This window comes from Felis catus, chromosome B1 (assembly GCF_018350175.1).
Source record: "Felis catus isolate Fca126 chromosome B1, F.catus_Fca126_mat1.0, whole genome shotgun sequence".
Classification (NCBI taxonomy): Eukaryota; Metazoa; Chordata; class Mammalia; order Carnivora; family Felidae; genus Felis; species Felis catus.
In genome coordinates this window covers 205,185,361-205,203,231 of record NC_058371.1, presented here as the reverse complement: position 1 = coordinate 205,203,231, position 17,871 = coordinate 205,185,361, and the positions used below count along the sequence as shown (strand labels likewise).

At 61.5% G+C, this 17,871-nt stretch overlaps 3 protein-coding genes across 3 annotated transcripts; 1 reads left to right on the top strand and 2 right to left on the bottom strand.

Moving 5' to 3' along the window:
- Positions 1-732: 732 nt before the first annotated feature.
- On the bottom strand, positions 733-2,326 carry ATP5ME (ATP synthase membrane subunit e). Its single transcript, XM_006931302.4, has 4 exons — positions 2,245-2,326; positions 1,964-2,018; positions 1,289-1,387; positions 733-805 (listed from the first exon to the last, which is right to left on the bottom strand). The coding sequence occupies exons 1-4, from the start codon at positions 2,278-2,280 to the stop codon at positions 780-782; spliced, it is 216 nt and encodes a 71-aa protein (XP_006931364.1). The 5' UTR covers positions 2,281-2,326; the 3' UTR covers positions 733-779.
- On the bottom strand, positions 733-17,782 carry SLC49A3 (solute carrier family 49 member 3). Its single transcript, XM_023253380.2, has 12 exons — positions 17,648-17,782; positions 14,527-14,685; positions 14,129-14,342; positions 13,891-13,967; positions 12,757-12,894; positions 12,504-12,620; positions 11,609-11,761; positions 11,210-11,367; positions 10,874-10,983; positions 2,245-10,348; positions 1,289-1,387; positions 733-805 (listed from the first exon to the last, which is right to left on the bottom strand). The coding sequence occupies exons 1-10, from the start codon at positions 17,780-17,782 to the stop codon at positions 10,176-10,178; spliced, it is 1,434 nt and encodes a 477-aa protein (XP_023109148.1). The 3' UTR covers positions 733-805; positions 1,289-1,387; positions 2,245-10,175.
- MYL5 (myosin light chain 5) lies at positions 5,834-9,324 on the top strand. The gene is given in 7 exon segments (NM_001009874.3): positions 5,834-5,853; positions 6,410-6,517; positions 6,706-6,781; positions 7,553-7,657; positions 8,128-8,206; positions 8,824-8,872; positions 9,160-9,324. Coding segments are annotated over 7 exon segments (522 nt in total). The 5' UTR covers positions 5,834-5,850; the 3' UTR covers positions 9,262-9,324.
- Positions 17,783-17,871: the final 89 nt, after the last annotated feature.

Below are 17,871 nucleotides of genomic sequence, written 5' to 3'. Positions count from 1 at the left end.
AGGTGCTCCTCCAGAGGGACTCAGCACCAGCTGGCCACACTGGAACAGATCCCACCAAATTCAGGAGGAGCTGAGGTGGCCTCACTCAAACCTCACCAAAACTAAAACCAAGGCTTTAAAGTGTTTATATGCTTGCTTCTCATTTTCTCCTCACATTTGCAAATGAATTCGTCTTACCAATGAAATTTGGGCTCAAAGCCTAGGAAAATCTGCTCAAGTCCTGTGACTGGGAAATAGTAACATTCCAATACCAGGCCTCAGGGGTTGGAAGGGGCACAGCCAGGAGGGGCAGGACCCGGCTATCAGCTCGGCAAGAGCCTGAGTCCAATAACAAGCTCGTGCAGCACCCCAGTCGGGTCCCCGGGCGGCCACATGCCTTCCTGTGGGTCGAGGAGAGGATTCACAACAGGGGGACAGAGATCCAGGTCCCATCCTGACACTTGCACGGCCCACCCAACGGGTGGCCTAGGGCTTAGCAAAGACCAAGCAGCACTCACAGCACCCAAGCTGGCTGTGTCGCTACTATGAACTGCTCCCTTTGGGCCACCCCCCCCCCCAGATGCCCAAGAGAAGTGGAGGAGTTTCACAGGCTCATTTGTGCACTGCATCCTGAGTCTGTGATGGCCAGTCAGTTCTTCTGAATTCCCCCTCCCCATCCCCACTCCCACTGCATATAAACCAAGCCCAAGTCCAGAAATGAGACAAGCGGGGACAGTCCAGGAGAGCATCACATAACAAGAAAGAAAATTTTATTCATCCACACTTCCAGCGAGGCAGGCTCATTTTAGTATGCTGTCATCTTGGGCTGAAAGGTTCAAAAGAAAACATACGTGTTATTACAGCCTCAGGCGATCCCAACAGACCATCTCAGCTCAACATCATCCAGTATCTAGTTACGGTGCAGCCCGACTACGCTCTGCTTAAAGCCTTGTCCTTGGTCTTCCTTGTGCCCGCATGTTCTCACTGGAACCTGCCAGAGCAGTCAGCGGGATGGGTGTGCCTGGTTCCGGTCCTGTGGGCCCCTCTCGGGTGGCACCACCAGGTCACATTCCCAGACAACTAACCTCTAAGGCCCAGGGACCTGAGCCTCACCAAAGGCAAGGTGTCATCATGTCCCCACACCCACGCCTCTGCTCCACCTCCCCCCCCCACACACCCCCAGGACCCACTGGGCCGGTGCTGGATGAAGAGAGGGGGCTTCTCCCTCCGCAGTGGGGCCCCGCGAAGCAGCACTGTGTGTCTAAAATCCGGCGGAGGGCAAATCTGTACGATGCAGTAATTTGAGTACCTTCTGCCAGCTCTCTCTCAATCCGTTTCCGTTCATCTTGCTTCTTCTTCTCCTCAGCGGCTATCCTCCTTTCCTCTTCCGCCCGGGGTTTCAGGTAGCCTGTTTAAGGCAAACGGGAAGGTGGGGAGACACTTGAACTTCCTCACTGAAACGCTGCCTAGCAGGGCTTCAGTCTCTTCAGGTGCACTGGGAATGCCGATGCCTCGGCTTCCCACCCTTTACTTCGATGTAGAAGGCCTGCCGCTGCCGCTGCCGCTGCTGCTCCCGCTCCGCAGAGAGCCCAACCCAGAGGGCAGCTGCAGGGTCCCCGCTGCCACCCGGCTCGTACTTCGCCCAGTCCTTTAGGTCGCCAGAGGCCGCCCCGCGTCAGACCGCAGCACTCCTCCCACACCCACCTGGCACCACGTGCCAACTGGAACTCACCGTTTTTCTGTTCCCCGGGGGCTGCCCTGCATCAGGATGCACTTGGGGTCCTGACCGCCTGAGCCAGTCCCAAATCAACCCACACACCTGCCGCGTCCGCTCGGGTTTCTGGCGCCTCCCACTCTGCCCCCCTTCTCGCCCTTCGCTGGGGTTTAGCAGACGGGCCTGGCGAGCCCCAACAGGCTTTGAGAAGCCCCAGCGCCCCCTCTGCCGTCGGCCGAGACAGCGGCGCGGCCGCCCGCGGTCACTCACTGTAGCGCTTGGCTCCGTAGGCCACGCCGAGGAACAGGGCGGAGTAGCGGCCGAGCTGCGGGGAAAGGGCCGTCAGAGGCGGGGTCAGGGTCCTTTGGGGGTCCCAGCCCGCGGCGGGGTCGGAAGCGCAGGGCGGGGATCGGGGGAGCGCGGGGAGGGGGGAGGGGGGAGGGGGGAGGGCAGGTCGCACCCGCGGGGCGCGGGTCCAGGGTTCCCTGAGGTCGCGCACGCGGAGCCCACACGGAGCCGAGCACGCGGCGACGGCCGCAAAGCCTAGTCACCTTGATGAGCGGAGAGACCTGCACCGGCGGCACCATCTTGTCGGTAACCTTCACGCCGGAAGCACAATCCGAGGAGGACGCCGCAAGGGCTGGGAGAGCCGCGGAGACGTAAAAGCGTACCAGGGCGAGCGCATGCGCCGTTGGCGACGAGCAAGGGCACCGCTGCGCCCCCCGGTGGGCGGAGGTGGAACGGCGTGCGACCGCTCCGGGCGGGGAAGTCACCGGACGCGCTGTTCGCGACCAGCTGCGCGTGCGCGACTGCCGAGCAAGAGGGTTCTGGCTGGGCGGCGCGGGTGATTTTGTCCTGGGTGTGAGGCGCTGGCCTCCCGCCACGTCTCCTGCAGCCCCGGACGCTGTCAGGCCGGGTTGAGCAGCAATCGAGCCCGCCCATTATATGTCCAAATATTTGAAAACTACAAGTCAAAGTCACAAAGTGTAAAATAGATGGCACCGTATCCTCCTGCTTTGCCAGGGCTCTCCCGTCAGGGCCTGGAAAGTCGGGGAAGGAGCCCACCACCACGCACGCCGGGCGGCTGGAGTGCGGCCTGCAGCCCCGCCCAGGCCTGTCCAGGTCCCTGGCCGTCCCAGGTCAGCCTCAAGGACCGACTGGGAGGGGGCCTTGGCCGGGAAAGGGGTTTGAGGTTTTGGACAGGGAATACCGGGTCTAGGTACTAAGTGTGACCTGAGCGCTGGCCCCCTGGTCCCCAGGCTCCTCGCGCATTTGGGGGGGGGGGGGGGGAGGGCGGGGGCTGTGGCCAGACCCTCTGCACTCAGGCCTCGCTGATTATGGTGGCCTCAGAACCCCCTGCTGGGACGGCACTGCCTTGGGAGCCCCTTCCAGCCACCCCCACCCCCAGTCTCAGTCCCCAGTCCCCTGGCAGAACAGAGCAGAGCAGGAGCTTCTCCGGCACAGGGGGCTGGGGTCTTCCTGGGAGCTAGCAGGCCTGCTCCCTGACTGCTGCCCTCCGGACCCTGCAGTTCGAAGCTCCAAGGTCCACCTCAATCAGGGCCCCTGGGTCCACAGAGCCCCCAGATGGGCCCTCATTCTCCCACTTCTGCTGCTTAAGTGGGACGGGTAGGGGGTAAACCTGCCGGTTACTCTGTCCCCCTCAGAGTAGCCGGTTTCCCCCACTTCTGTGGTTAGTCCTGGTGAAGACGTGACAGGTCAGCTGCAGCTGTGCAGAGACTGCCCAAAGATGGGGCAGTGGTGACCAGCCAGCCGGCCTCCCAACAGCGCTGGCTGTGCGGATACATGGTTCCCAAGGCAATCAGGTGGGGGTGGGCTGACAGGAGGACCACTCACCCCCTTGGGCCCTGCACGGATCCAGGCAGAAGCTCCCTGAGAACCAGAGTTTGGGGCTCACTAGGGCCCCCAATACGACGGAGGGAGCCCACTTTTCCCTACTCTTCCATACCCTTCTGTTTCCAAAGACAGCTTAACTATAAATCTAAAGAGAATGGAATGCAGAGGCTAAAACTCCAGGGCACAAAGCAGGTGCTCAGTAAATCTGCATGGAGGGAGGCCCTTCTGGCTCGGCAGCTTGCTCTGGAGTCCTGGCTCTGGGACTCCAGCCGAGAAATTGGAAAATCACCTGCTCTGTTTCCTGGGATGGCGGTGGGAATAAGGAGGCCCATCCTACAGGGTCACCAGGCTCTTCTCTAAGGACTCTGAGACCTCTGCCTGATGCCTCCACTGGTGCTTCTGCCCGGCCTGGGGTGGGGGGAGGGCCTTCCCAAGCCCCCTCATTGCTCCCTGAGGAGACTGTACGCACACGTTGACCCCACGAGGCACAAAATAACCCTCTTTCACCAACATGCCATGCGGCAATCCAGAGTGCACACCCCTACCCCCTTGAGCAGCTAGGCAGATGACCTCGGGTGATGAGTGTGTTTTCCCTTCCCTGGATTTTAAAATAAACAGGACTCCTCAGCAACTCCTGCTTCCAGAATCAAAAATAAATGTCTCTTGGGCTGAAGATGAGGCCAGAGTGCTGGTAGGGAGCACATACCAGTAGCTTCCAGTGGGGCGGGGGAGACGGGGAGGGGACCAGTGGAGGGCACACACAGGCACACGTGCCCTATGTACATGGCTGCCCGGGGAAGACCCCTAAAGCTGAGGGAGACTTCCCTTGGCCCAGGGCCCTTCCTGAAGGCTGAGGGGGCTCCCACCTGGCTCAGAACACCGGGACGGCCTGCTGATGCCCCTGCACCTGTCAGGGCCAGCTGTCCATGTTGAATCCCGATATTCTCCCAGGAGCCAGACTCCACGGCTATCTTTAGTGCTACCAGCCCAGGAAACCTCCCCAGGGTCCCTGCCAGTGTCTTCTGGCCTTCCTCACATCAGGGGCCTTCTGAGCACAGATCCTACATGCCTTCCCTTCTCGTCGCAGGGGTCCCCACTCCTGCAGCCCTGCTAGGGTCTCCCCAGGCATCACGGTCAGACCCTGCCCAGCTGAGAGTGCAGCCCTGCCTGGGTCTCCCACATTAGTGACAGGTTGTCCCTCTGGGAGTCCTCCAGGCAGAACCCCAGGAAGCCCCCAAGTCCCCCCCCCCCAGGCATGTCACGCCTCCCTAGGTTCTGCACAGTGTCTGTTGTCTCATACTTAGTGGAGACCAACAGTGAGCTGCCCCTGGGATCGCCTCAGGGGTGTCACGTGATGGAAGGTGTGTGCCCCAAGGGGCAGGACCCCTGCTACAGTGGCACTCACATGTGATGTGGTTCCCAGACGCACCTGCAGACTGGCTGCAGCTGATGCTTCCCTACCAGGTGCAGGCACAGGGGCTCTGAGGGCTGGTTCCCCAGGTGTGGAACTGCAGAATCCTGCCTGCCCACTTCATTCGGCCACCAAGTGCCCTCCTCCTGCTCAGCCTACAGACCCTACCCCCGTCCTTTCCCACCCCTGACCTTCACTCCCCTCAACCCAGGACCAGGACATCCAGCCCCTGATTCTGTGGTGACCTTGGTACCTGGCACCATTCACAGGCACCTGTGTGCCCTCCCCAGTTTCTGCCTGCTGGGCCCCGATGTAGGGGGGAAACTTGCCCGAGTAATGGCCCAGGGCCCAGCCCATGTGGATGGCCCTTCATCCCAGAAATGCTATCCCCACTGTGTTCCAGGCAAGGAGTTCCCTGCCATGGGGACGGGGCCCTGGGACTTATCTGCCACCGAGGCAGATAGGTGAGGGTGCACACAACATGCTCGAGGAGTGCATGGTGACCAGCCCCCAAGGTCACTCACAGTAACTTTGTGCAAATCTGGGAAAGGTGCTCCTTCCTCTAGTTCCCATAGCTCCCGGGTCTTTGGTCCACATGTAGGTGGCCCTGGAGATGTACAGAAAACAGGAGAACAAAAGCTTCTGGGTGAGGGGCAGTGGGGAGGTGCCTGGAAACCTGGGGGCCCTGCTGGGCAGGGCAGGATGGGCATCTGAGTCACCCGCCAGCTGCCAAAGCTCACTCTGCAGTTGTCCAGTCCCCAGGGTAGCCCTGCGCCTGCCCTTGTAGGGAGCGGCAGCCGGAGCCCGAAGTGTCCTGGGGGACTGGGTAGGAGCTTAAGACAGGCGACCTAGGCAGGGAGGGCACAGACCATCGCATCAGGCAGACCTAGGCATGGTGAGTGTGGCCCGTAGGCCACTGGGGCAGGAGCGAGTGTGAGTGTGTGTGTGTTTATGCACAGTGTGCGATTGTGACTATGTACACTTGCGTCACCTGCACAAGCGTGTGGTGTGTGTGTGTGTGTGTGTGTGTGCACACAAGTTGAGTCTGTTTACATGTGTGAGGGTGTGTGCAGTGGGGAGGAAATCTGTGCTCCGTGGCCGTCTCCATGCAGGTCTGGGGCTGAGAGACGAGGGCCCGGGCCTTCACCCTGGCAGGGTCCCGAGAACAGCCCCACCCACTTGCTGGCCACCTGCACAACCCATCCGCTCCTTGGGTATTCAGGCCCAGCTGGTTCCTCCTGGCTGGATGGCAGGGCAAAGCTCGAGATGAGCTGCAGGTGCTGTGCTGTCAGGGCTCCTCACACCCACACCGGGCGCCTACAGCCATCCCAGCCCAGGGACCCGGGCTTGGGGTTCCCCCGGAGCCCCTGGTGCTATAGTCCCTGCGTCCTCTGCCTTGCCTTCCAAAATGCCAGCCTGGAGGGCCCTCAGCCTTGCTGTTCTCACATTAGGCCAGCAGGAAGACCAAGAAGAAGGAAGGGGGGGGCCTTCGGGCCCAGAGAGCATCATCCAACGTCTTTTCCAACTTCGAGCAGACCCAGATCCAGGAGTTCAAGGAGGTGAGGCTTTGCTCTTGTCCCAGGTCCCCTCTACCCAGAAGCTCCTGACTCAGGGGCCCTCTGGGAATCATAAGGCAGGTGACCCAAAGACCCTATGGGAGCCTCGCTCCAGAGCCAATGAGAGTAGATGCCTGTCCTGACATGGTGTGGCTGGCCTGGCAACCTAGTGACCCTGGCTCCGGTTTCAGGCATTCACACTGATGGATCAGAACCGAGATGGCTTTATTGACAAGGAGGATCTGAAGGACACCTATGCCTCCCTGGGTATGTGCCGTGGGGCAGAACCCCGCCACACCCCACCTCAGAATGTCCTCCAGCCCTGGCTACACTTGGGCCCTACAGCCTGACCTGACATCCCACGTCCCATGGGCCATGAGGAGGTGGGCCGGGTCTCCCCTGGGGGAGAAATCCCTCTCTGGTTTGGCCAGGGCATCACTAGATGCCCAAGCACAGGCATCATGGATGGGGGGGTTGGGACCAAAGCTCCAGGGAAGGGCCAACCTCCCAGAGGGACACCACTGCACGGGGAGGCTTGCCCTCCTGCCCCCAGGCATGCTAAGGAAGCCCAGAAACAGACCCGGGGGAGAATGTGGAGCCAACTTATGCTCCTCTGAAGAGCCAAAGACTGGCCCTTTCCCCCTCAACTTCCCATCTGGGGCCATGTTCTCAGCCTGAGGCAGTCCCAGGGGAGGACAGGTAGGTTTCTTTCCTCTGGGCCCCCTTACACCCAGGTAAGATCACAGTCTCCCTGGACTCCATGCGTGGCCTCTTCCTCCTCCTCAGCAGTCCATCTCCCCGGGGCTCAGGTTTTGGGGTTATGCTGACGTGCAGAACCTGTACCCCACCACCCTTGGGCCAAGTGTCCCCCCCATCTGCTCACTGCCCTCCTTCTGGTCTCCCCAACTTGATTCTGGGGTCACCTGGAGAATGATGGAGTTGGGAGGCCAGTGGGGACAGCAGACACATCAACAACAAGAACAGCCAGGGTGAGTGTGACATTCCTACCCAGCGTCCCCGGTCTTGTATCGGCGACAGGCAAAACCAACATCAAGGATGATGAGTTGGATGCCATGCTCAAGGAGGCCTCGGGACCCATCAACTTCACCATGTTCCTGAATATGTTTGGGGCGAAGCTGACGGGTGAGAACCATGGGGTGGGGAGCACCATGGAGCCAGGTTTCTCCCTGGCCAGGGGCAGCCTTCAGGCCAGTCTGCCAAAGCCATCTGTATTTCGTTAGCTCCTAACACTTACAAACCCAGGCATTTCACATAAAAATCCAAATTTTCCAATTTGATGAAAAGCCTAGCATTCTGGTACCCACATCTGTGGGCCACACGCCCAGCCTACCTCCCATCTGCCTACTGGCGACAGCCTCTGTCCCTCACTCGCTGAGCACTCGCTCCACCTCTGGGCCTGGGTAGAACTCTGGGGACCCCCAGAACAGTCCCCTCAGGGTGGGTAGAACTCCAGGGACCCCAGAACAGTCCCATCAGGGTGGGAGCTGCAGAGTCTCCCAGGCGCTCAGGAGCTGGAGGTGGGAAGGCTCTGGGATGGCCCAGAGCAGGACTGGAGCCCTAAAAGCCCCTGGTTCAAGGCCTTTTGTGGGCAGGTACGGATGCCGAAGAGACCATCCTAAATGCCTTCAAGATGCTGGATCCTGAAGGCAAAGGCAGCATCAACAAGGACTAGTGAGTTTGGTCACAAACGCCTGGGTGTCTCCCCTGAGGGGCACCAAGCCCCCCCCCCAACCTGGGCATCTCTCCTGAGGGGCGCCAAGCCCCCCCCCCCCGCCCCAGGGTCCAGGTGTTGGGCTGCCTGCCCCAAGGTCCCAAGTCCCTCAGGGTAACTGAGGGCAAAACCAGTCCTACCCACACCAAGGCCGGGGCACCCAGTAACCCAGCTGGTCATGCCACTTGTACGATCACTGGGTCTTGAACCCCCTTTGAGGGCTACATCAGCCAAGCACTGGGAGTGGGCACATTTGGTGTGCCAGGCACTCGCCTCTAATCCCTCCTCAGTCTCCTCCCTGCAGGTGGAGCCCCCCACAAGGGGTAGTGACCCCTGAGTGTCAGGAAGGACTCCCAGTGACCACTCCCCGGTGCCTAGGACTCCCCCTAGAGCCAGGCTTCCAAAAGACACCTGCACTGTGAGTGGGTGGGACTAGAGGGTGAGCGTCCCCGCCTTGAGGCATCCCACACAGAAGAGCCAAGTCACGGGGCTCCCCTGGGGCCACCCCTCCGGTTCTTCTGGTGATGGTCCCTTTCTTCAGAGCAGCCTAATTTGGCTTCTCCCTCCTTGTCCTCAGCATCAAGCGGCTGTTGATGTCTCAGGCAGACAAGATGACCGCTGAAGAGGTAACGGTCCACTCCGCCCCCGCCCCACCCCCTCCCCCATGGCCCTCTGTGCAGCTCCAGTGCGGCCCTCTGGGCTCCAGGGGGGATACTCCCTGGGCCTCCAGAAGCTGCACCATCAGGGTGGGTAGGACACCCAGTGGCTGGGCCCTGGTCCCACCCCTGGCTCCCCACAAGCAAAAACAACACTGGGAGCTGGCTGGAGTGAGTTGCCTGTAATTCAGCGGACCATTTTGCTCCTTCCCCTCCTCCCTGGGCCTGACCCGCCCCCACACCACCCGGGCTTGCAGGTTGACCAGATGTTCCAGTTTGCCACCATCGATGCTGCAGGCAACCTGGACTACAAGGCACTGAGCTACGTGCTCACCCACGGGGAGGAGAAGGAGGAGTGAGGGGCATGGCCCCGTCCCCACCTGGGCTGCAGCCAGTTCAATAAACATGAACCCACAAACCTGCCTGCCAGTGTCTGCAGAGGGAGCGGAGGACGCGTCACCTGGGGGTGGGACAGTCTGCAGGTGGGGAACTTCCACCTGGGTGGGGGAAGTGTCTGCCTTGGCAGGGAGAGTGTGGGGAGGGTCCACTGTGGGTGGGAGTGTTTGCTTGGAACTAGGAGAGTCTGGAGGGGAAGGGCCTGCTGGGGTGGGAGCATCTGCCTGTGGGGTCCTCCCTCTGCTTCCCCTCCCCACCCAGCCTGCTCCCCCCCCCTCCCCCACTGTGCTAGCACTCATCCCAGGGCATTAGGCCACTCCGTGGTCAGCAGAGGTTGAGTAAAGCTACGGGTTGGGATCCCCCAAACACGGCCTTTCTCACCATGGTCGACTCCAGACTCGGTCATGCTAGGGGCCCCCAAGGCCCCCAATCCCTCCATGTCCCCCTCGGCTCTTGTCTCTCTTGCTAGGTCCACTCCCATACACTGCTCCAGCACCAGCCACCCTGGGTCTGGCCTGGCCACTGGGGTGTCTGCTTGTCGCACGGCACCAGCAGTTCTTGCCACAGCCACAGGGTCCTCTCTGGGCCACCCTGCCTTGCCCCAAGTCCCCCCGGCACCTGCATGAAGCTGTCACCCTGTGACCAAAGCCTGTCTCTCCTGGCCTCCCCTTCATGTCCCCAGAACCACTTCTTGATGCGCTAACTGCTCTCTTAGCTTCCAGATCTCGTCAGGGACCCTTGTGACATCTCTGCAAGTCCTGAGGGTTCCAGGGGCTCAGGGCTCCCAGGAACAAGAAGGTGGGGCCAGGGGAACAGCTCTAGGGATGAGTGGCCCCGAGCTTCCTAGGGCGCCAGTGCCGGAGGTCGTGTGGATGCCTCAGGGGGTGGCTGCAGGGTGGGGTTCGCGGTCCATGGTCGCAGGGGACATGTCCTCCTGGATGGAGCAGCTCGCACTGGCCTCAGCCTGGAGGCGCCGGTATGGTGTGTGGAAGAAGAGAACCAGGAAGCAGCTGAAGAGGGTGCAGAGGCCAGCCATCAGCAGCATGGACACTGGGGAGACACAACCCAGCTCTGTTCTGAGGCTCGCCCAAGCAGCCAAGCTCCCCACACAGGACCCAGAGTAGCCCCACGGCTGGCAGAGCCCCCGCGGACCCCACTGGCCATGACCAGAGAGTGACCTGGAAACAGATCTTGCCCAGCATCCAACGGGCCCTGAAGGCGTGTTCACAGACCCATGGGGTCCCTGGACGTGGCCATCCTCACCCCTGTCTCTCTCTCTCTCTTTCCTCTCTTTGCCTCGCTCTCTCTTTCCCCGATCTCATTTTTAAACAACTCACGTGGGCTTAAAAGTTGAGCTTTCATCAGGGCCTCAGGGCTGCTCCCACCATCCTAAGCCTTGGTGGGGAAAGGTCGGCCTTGTTGCCCTCCAACTCTACCCCGCCCTAGCCCTGTGGGTGCCCTGCACGTGCCAAGGAGAGCAAAAGATGCCGAGAGGAAGGGGCCCGTGGAAGGGAGTTTCCAGGGCCGGAGGTGGGGGGGCTAGGCCCTGAGGTCCCATGCAGGCCGGGCACTCACCCTGCCAGTCCAGCGGGCCCTGGCCATCCTGGCAGGTGGAGACAGACGGCTCCGCGCGGCGCACGGTCAGGGCAGTCAGCAGGACCATGATGAGCACGCCCTCGGCCTGCCTAGACAGCCACGAGGCCTTCAGCCCTGCCCCAGGCACCGCTCACTGCTCTCAGTGCCGTCGGTCATTCTGAGGGCAGCGTGCTGTTCCGGTCAGTGTGGACCCCAGCAGCCAGCCTAGGACTGCACGCAGCTCAGAACGTGCAGGTGACCCACTGTGTAGCCTGGAGCGGGGTGAGGGGAGGGTCTCTGGGGTCCCAGGGAAGTGGCAGAGGGACCGACACTCACCCCAGCACGAAGATCAGGCCCGCAGCCGCACCCTCACCCACAGGGAAGGAGCACTCAACGGCCAGCTCCATGGCAACGGGTGCCACCGCGAAACCAAAGAGGCCAAGCAGTGAGCAGATGGCAGCCAGCGCGAGGGTCTGTCCCTGCAGCTGAGACACCTAGGGGGCAGTGAGCCACACAGAGGGATGGGACACCCAGACCCAGCCAGGCCCTGTACCAGCACCCTGTCTGAGCTGAGCGGGGGACAGGGTCAGGGGACCGGGGAGCCCATCCCACCCAGGGACCACTCCAGTGGGCAGAAGGTCGAAATTTCTGCTTTGACCCAGTTGCCAGCCGCCCTGCCCCAGAGCACCCCACTCCCACCACTGTAGGGTAGTCTTGGTTCGAGGCGACTCTCACCAGAGCAAAGGCCACACAGACCACGGAGGTCAGACAGAAGCCAATCTTGACAGCTTCGGTGAAGAGCTTGGTCCGGTCCACATACAGGCTGAGAACCAGGGCCCCCAGGACCCCAAACACAATGAAGAGAGCCCCGCAAAGGCCTATAAATTCCTGGAGGGGAAGACGGGGTGGGGGGCACCCCATCATTGGGGCACAGTGACACCGGGGCCCCAGGAGGAGGCACTCACCTTCAAGACACACACCATCACCAAGAGGCCCATGGCAGGGTGACAGGGAAGGCTCAGCTGTAGGATCAGCTATGAGCGAGGGGTAGCATGTCCTCCACTGGAGGCGCCGCTTTCCTGTGTCGCCATGCCCCGGGAACTCAACAGTTGCTAAAGGCAAGGGCCTGGTTGCTGTAGACACCCTTCAGTGCCCACGGGCCCCTCATGAGTTGGGAACATGCCAGGCCTGAATCCCACACCCAGGGCTGATGCCAGACGGGGGAGGGCATGGCCAGAGATGCTATGAGCAGAGCAAGGCCTTTCTAATCTCCAAATATCAGAAGAGGACCCTTCGGCCCTTCAGGGTTGAAGCCATCCTGGGTGGGACACTGGGAAAGATAGCGGAAAGCACACACAAAACCCAGGCCACTTGGGCACCGCCACCATCCCCTCCTCAGGGCCACCACTCATCCTCAGACTGTATTTGGCACCTGACACAACTTTTCACACACGGCATCTCAATACCACCCACAACAGGAGGTTACCCTGTCTAGGTGTGGAAATGCAGCACTGGGGGAGGTCCTGGGCCACCTGACGGAGGCAGAGGCAGACGGCCTTCAGGGTGACAGTGATGGCCCCCAAGCCCCACCCTTGAGCAGGAGAAAGGGCCAGGGTGGGGCAGCACTCACGTTGGAGTAGCCCCTCACACAAAGGACCTGCTCCAGGAGGGCCGAGAAGCTGGAGAAGATGCCGATGCCGCCCCCGAAACACACGGCCAGGACGACATAGGCTCTGTTACACAAGAGCTGGGGGAGAAGGCGCCGCTCAGCACAGGAGCTCCCGCAGGACATGCAGAGGCTCCGACAGGGCCTGTCCTGACCCCCTTCCCTCCTCAGCTCCTCCCCACCCGACGACCCCAGCCCGGGATCCCACGGCACCGACCAGCTTCAGCCCATCCAGGAACTTCTCTGAGGTGGAGTGGATGGCCCTGGCGGAGGGTGGGGTGGGGGGCACGCTCTCCAAGAGGCAGGCGGTGGCCAGCAGGCAGGTGATGCCGGCAGGGATGATATAGATGCCCAGCTGGGGAGAGGGTGCACATGAGTGTGCGTGCGTGTGCAAGTGTGTCTGCAAGCACACGAGTATGTGTGCGTGCGCAGGCCCTCGCAAACACGTGCACATGCACACGAGGGCTTCACGTCCGCCGCTCTGGGCACCAGGTGGCACACGGCCCCCCTTGCTAACCACCCGCACCGGCCATCCCTAGGCAGACAAAGGCAAGCCGGGGGGTCTGCTCGGCTTTGCTTCATCCGGAGCCCTGGCTTTCGAAATGTCACACAGAGATGACTTCCTCGGTGACAACCTTAGCCCCAGACTCACCCATCTGCCTGCCAACTGAACCTTCCTTCCTGCCTTTGTGAATGACCCCAACACTTACCTGGCTGCACAGCTGGAAGCCCCTCGCCTCTCCCAACCTGGCCTGAGCTACCCCCCCCCGCCCCACCCAACCGAAGTCCCAACGCCCCGCCTGGACGCTGCAACCGCGTCTTTGGCTCCCCGAGTCTTTGGGCCAGGTTGAATCGTTCTCTCCCTAGACACCCCCGGGGTTTCCATCACATCAATGGCAACCACCTACCACCTGGCTGACCCTTCCCTCCATGGCAGACACGCTGGCCTCTGGCTGCAACCCCTACCCCTCAACCTCACATCCACCTCAGGGCCTTTGTTGGTCCCTCGTCTCCCTCTCCGGCCCGCCCCATAAACACTGCCTCCTGCTCCAGTGAGCCCCTCAGCTCACCAAAGGCCTCTCCCCACCAAGGAAACCAACATCCTGGTCCCTAGAGCTGTGTCTGACGAGGTGCCTAGGACTCGCACATGTGGAGAAATCCCGCGTCCACCAGGGCCACTTGCTGGTGTGGCCACAGGGAGGGGCAGGTGCATACTCACACTGGCTCGTGCACACATTCCACACAAACACTCACGTACACACGTGTGTGCACACGCGAGCCCATCATGCCCACACACACACACCGCACACAAAGGCACACGCGTGTGCCTGTACCTCATGAGCTCCCTCACCATCATGGGGATGTCCTCCTCCTTCTTCACCAGGGCAGGTGACAGCAGGTTGGCCACCAGGATGCCCAGGGGGTTTGCTGGATGGACAGATGGAGACACATGTCAGCTCAGCCGTGGCCAGGCCTGGTCCCCAGCCCACAGGCAGAGCCCTTTGCTCTCTGAGAGCTGGGAGCACAGAGGTGGCAGGACCCTCTCACTAAGCCGCGGGAGACCATCAGCCTCACCCCCCGCCACTCACACATGGTGCCAATCATGTTGGCCGTGGCTCGCTGGTGCTCGGGGAACCACAAGGCAGCCAGCTTGGCCGGAGAGAAGACGACCAGGGTCTGGGCCAGGGCACAGAGGCTCTGCCCACCCATGAGGAAGGCAAATGGGTCCTGGATCCCGCCGACCATGAAGGGCAAGGTTCGGAACACACTCCCGGCAAAGTTCAGCCATGCGCACACGATGGTCTGCAGGGATGGGGTTGGAGCGCTGCCTGGCCAGCCCGGACTCCCGGCCCAGCACCCTGCCCTCCGCCCTGCCACCCCAGTGGCTCTGCCTGGAAATCCCCAGAGAGGAAGCAATGGCTTTCGAGCCCTCACTCGAGGACCCTGCCCCATTCAAGAGCTGACCCTCACGTGGGGTCTGACTCACTGCCCAGCGGAGCCCAACAGAATCCAGAACCCAGATGGCCACCACGCCGGACGGGATGGACGCCACGAGGTAGACTCGCGAAAGCCAGTTGATCTGCTCGGTGGAGAGGAGGAAGTGGTGGGCAATCATGTCGGCCACGGGTGCGAAGCTGAGCCACAGCTGTGGACACACGCTGGCGTCAGCCCATGGGGCAGGTGCCACGGACACCATAGCCACCCACTGTCCCAGGCTCAGCCAGCCAGTCTGAGGGAGAGAAAGTGCCTGGCGATCCCGTAAGGGCCAGTGTCTTCATCCAGTCACCTCCAAGGGAGTGCACCAGGTTGGGGGGGGTGGTCAGACAGTGTGCCCGGGATTCAGAACAGCACCATCCTCCAGGCACGGTCCGGTGGGGGAGACAGAGGCTGAAGATCCGGCCAGAGCCTGCAGGATCGTAAGCCCTACCAAGACTGACCCTCTAAGGAGAAAGCCCAGAGGGCTGCCAGTGAGAGGCAGATGTCTGAAGGGGGAAGGGGAGCTCTACACAGTGCATGGGCGTGAAGAGGCCTAGACCAGGTACTGGACAGCACTGGAGCCTGGCAGGGTAGAAGAGGGGGTCTGGATCCTGGCATCCCCGTCGCACAGATGTATAGATGGCCCAGACTGGCTGGGCAGAGGAGCGCATCTGGGGGGACACTCGGTGCCTGTGGTGAATACCCAGATGGATAAGGGTAGGAGGCTGGGTGGGCCTGCAGCCATTGAAGGGATGTTTCCACGGGAGGGCGGGGGGGGGGGGGGCAGAAAGGGGCCCAAAAGGTATCTCTAGCTTGTCTGCAAACTCAGTGATTGAGTCCCAGGTGGAAACACCTGGATTATGCGCTGGCCCTGCCCAAAGCCAGCCCCACCTGTCCTACAGGAGACCCAGGTGTTTGGGACGTGAGGCCCTCCCTGACAGGTGACATTTCCCAGCTGTAGGTGCTGTCAAGTGCTGGGACTCAACTCCACAGACCTTCGGCCAGCAGACCTAAGGCAAGACCTTAAGCTCGACTGGGTCAGTGGGGAAGACCACTGACCTTCCTGGCGGAGCTGAGACCCCTGCACGTGTGAGGCAAGAGGGGAGGAGGGGCTCTCCAAGGATTACTGCAGGTGGGAGAGGGGAGATGGGCCAGGGATGGACCAAAGACAAGGGCAGCACAATTCAAAGTGCACAATCACTGCAAATCTGAGAGACCCAGAAATGCAGGGGCTGGCCCCAGACCACACCCTCCGTGGTGAGGCCAGTGAGATCCAGGCTTGCTGACCCAAACAGACATTGACCACAAAGTCTCACATGACAGAGAACTTGGGCAACAGCTGCCTTTTCTTCCTTTTCCACCCCCTTTTTTAGGACAGAACAGAGGACAGATCTTCCAGATTCAGAAAAAGACCTGTTCCTGCCCAACTGATCCAGCAAAGACAAACCGCGGGGTCTGTGCTCCAAACCCGCCCTGCTGAGCCGAGCCCATTCCTCGCTCCTCCCCAAAGCTTGTGGCTGGCAGGGCAGAGACAGGTCTAAACTGTGCAAGGCAACATGGGGACAACAGTTTATCTCCACTGCATACAAGAATTCCCTTCAGGCCACTCCAGCCCTGCCCGGTGCCTCCTTGTATCCCTTGAGTGTGCTGACAGATGCCCCACGTGCTGGCTCTTGCCCAGACCACGAGGCTGTCTCCTTGGGTCACTCTGAGGCCACCCAGACCTCACTCCAGACACCGTTCCACCTGCCTCTGACACTGCCCTCTCAGAACCATAGAGCTGTGGTCACCTGGCTGCAGACAAGTCCACGAGGGGACATGGCTGGGGTTAGCCTCATGGTCGGTATTTATCGTGGTGACCAGAGCAGGGACCGTAATTCCCGATGAGAGTCCTGCTTGCTCCGTAACGATTTGTGGACCAAAGGAGAGTGCAGCAGGATACCGCCTCAGTGTCCAAGGGACTTCTCGAGGCCACTCATGATACCCGTCCCCTCTCAGAGTCATCAGAGCAGTTCTAGGGGCTGTGTCCTCAGACCACTGGGCCCAAAGCCAGCTCCGGCTTCCTAGCAGCTAGAAGCACCTGGCCAACAAGCCACTGTGCAGAGTCCCATAGAGAAAAGAGGTTTCCAGAGTCACAGCAGACTTCAGCCCAGGCCATGGATGCCACCTGGTCCCAGCACAGGGCTGGCTCTCCACACGCAGTCAGCAAGGAAAAGAGGCAGAAGGCCCTGATCAGTTTGGAATAACATCCAAGAGTGGTTGGACACCTCCCTGAGGTGTCTGCCCACACTCAGTTCACCCCCACTGAGCCCGCTGTACGTGACGGGCTAGGGAAAGAGGGGCCCAAACCGCTGCACAGAACAGCTGAGGGCTCAGGGGTGAGCTGGAGAGAAGCAGGTTGGGGAGCTGAGCCCCTGTAAGTGGTAGACCCTGTTCTCACTGCTCAATCGGTCTCCGGTCTCTGCTCTGTGTGGGTTTCCAGGGCAGGGTCACTGCCAGCAGTGGGAACCATTCTAGAACAGGTAACGGGTCACTGGGAACCCCAGCTGGGGAACTGTGGAGAGGCTGTGCACACAGGTAAGGAAGGCCCCCTGTGAGGGTCCCGCATACTGAGTCAGAAACCCAGTGAAGGCTCCAGGGCACAGGTAAGCAAGGCGGCTGAGCCCTGCCTGCCTTGCAGACTGGGGTGGGGGGTTTGGAGAGGGAGGGCAAGAGCCAGATCATGAAGGCCTGTAGCCAGATGTTGGGTGTTCCGGAGGAAGACCCCTCTCCAGCTATGACAGTGACCCCCACCTCCTCCTGAGGAATGGAGGGACTCTTTCGAAACCACCACAGGTCACAGGACCCAGGCTGGGCCGCCTGGAGGACAGATGCCAGCTTTACTCTCTGTGCAGCCACAGCGGGGAGAAGGGCCTCTGGTCCCACGGCTGCGCGCTGAGGTCGCCGGCGCCCCCACTCCCAGCGGTCCCATAGTGCACACCGACCCCGCCCTGGGTGCAGCGGGACACTGGAAGGTGCGAAGCGCGCCGACTCAGGCGGGGTCCCAGCTCGGGCCGCCCGCCCCCGCCCGGAGGCGACCCCAGACCCCCGCACCGGGGCATTGGAGACGGAGGCGGCCCCAGACCCCCTACCGTGGCGTTGGAGAAGCTGAGAAGGCTGAGCACCAGCAGAAAGACCCAGCGACGCGCGTAGACGCGGTAGTCCCACAGCGCGCCCAGGGCCTGGGTCGCGTCGGCCCCCGGCCGGTCCCCCGCGGGCAGGACCATCGCCCGCCGCTCCCGCCGCGCGGGTTGAGGAACGCGGCGCCCGGGCCAGGACCGCCCCGGAAGGTGGTGCCAGGCGCGCGGGGCGGGGC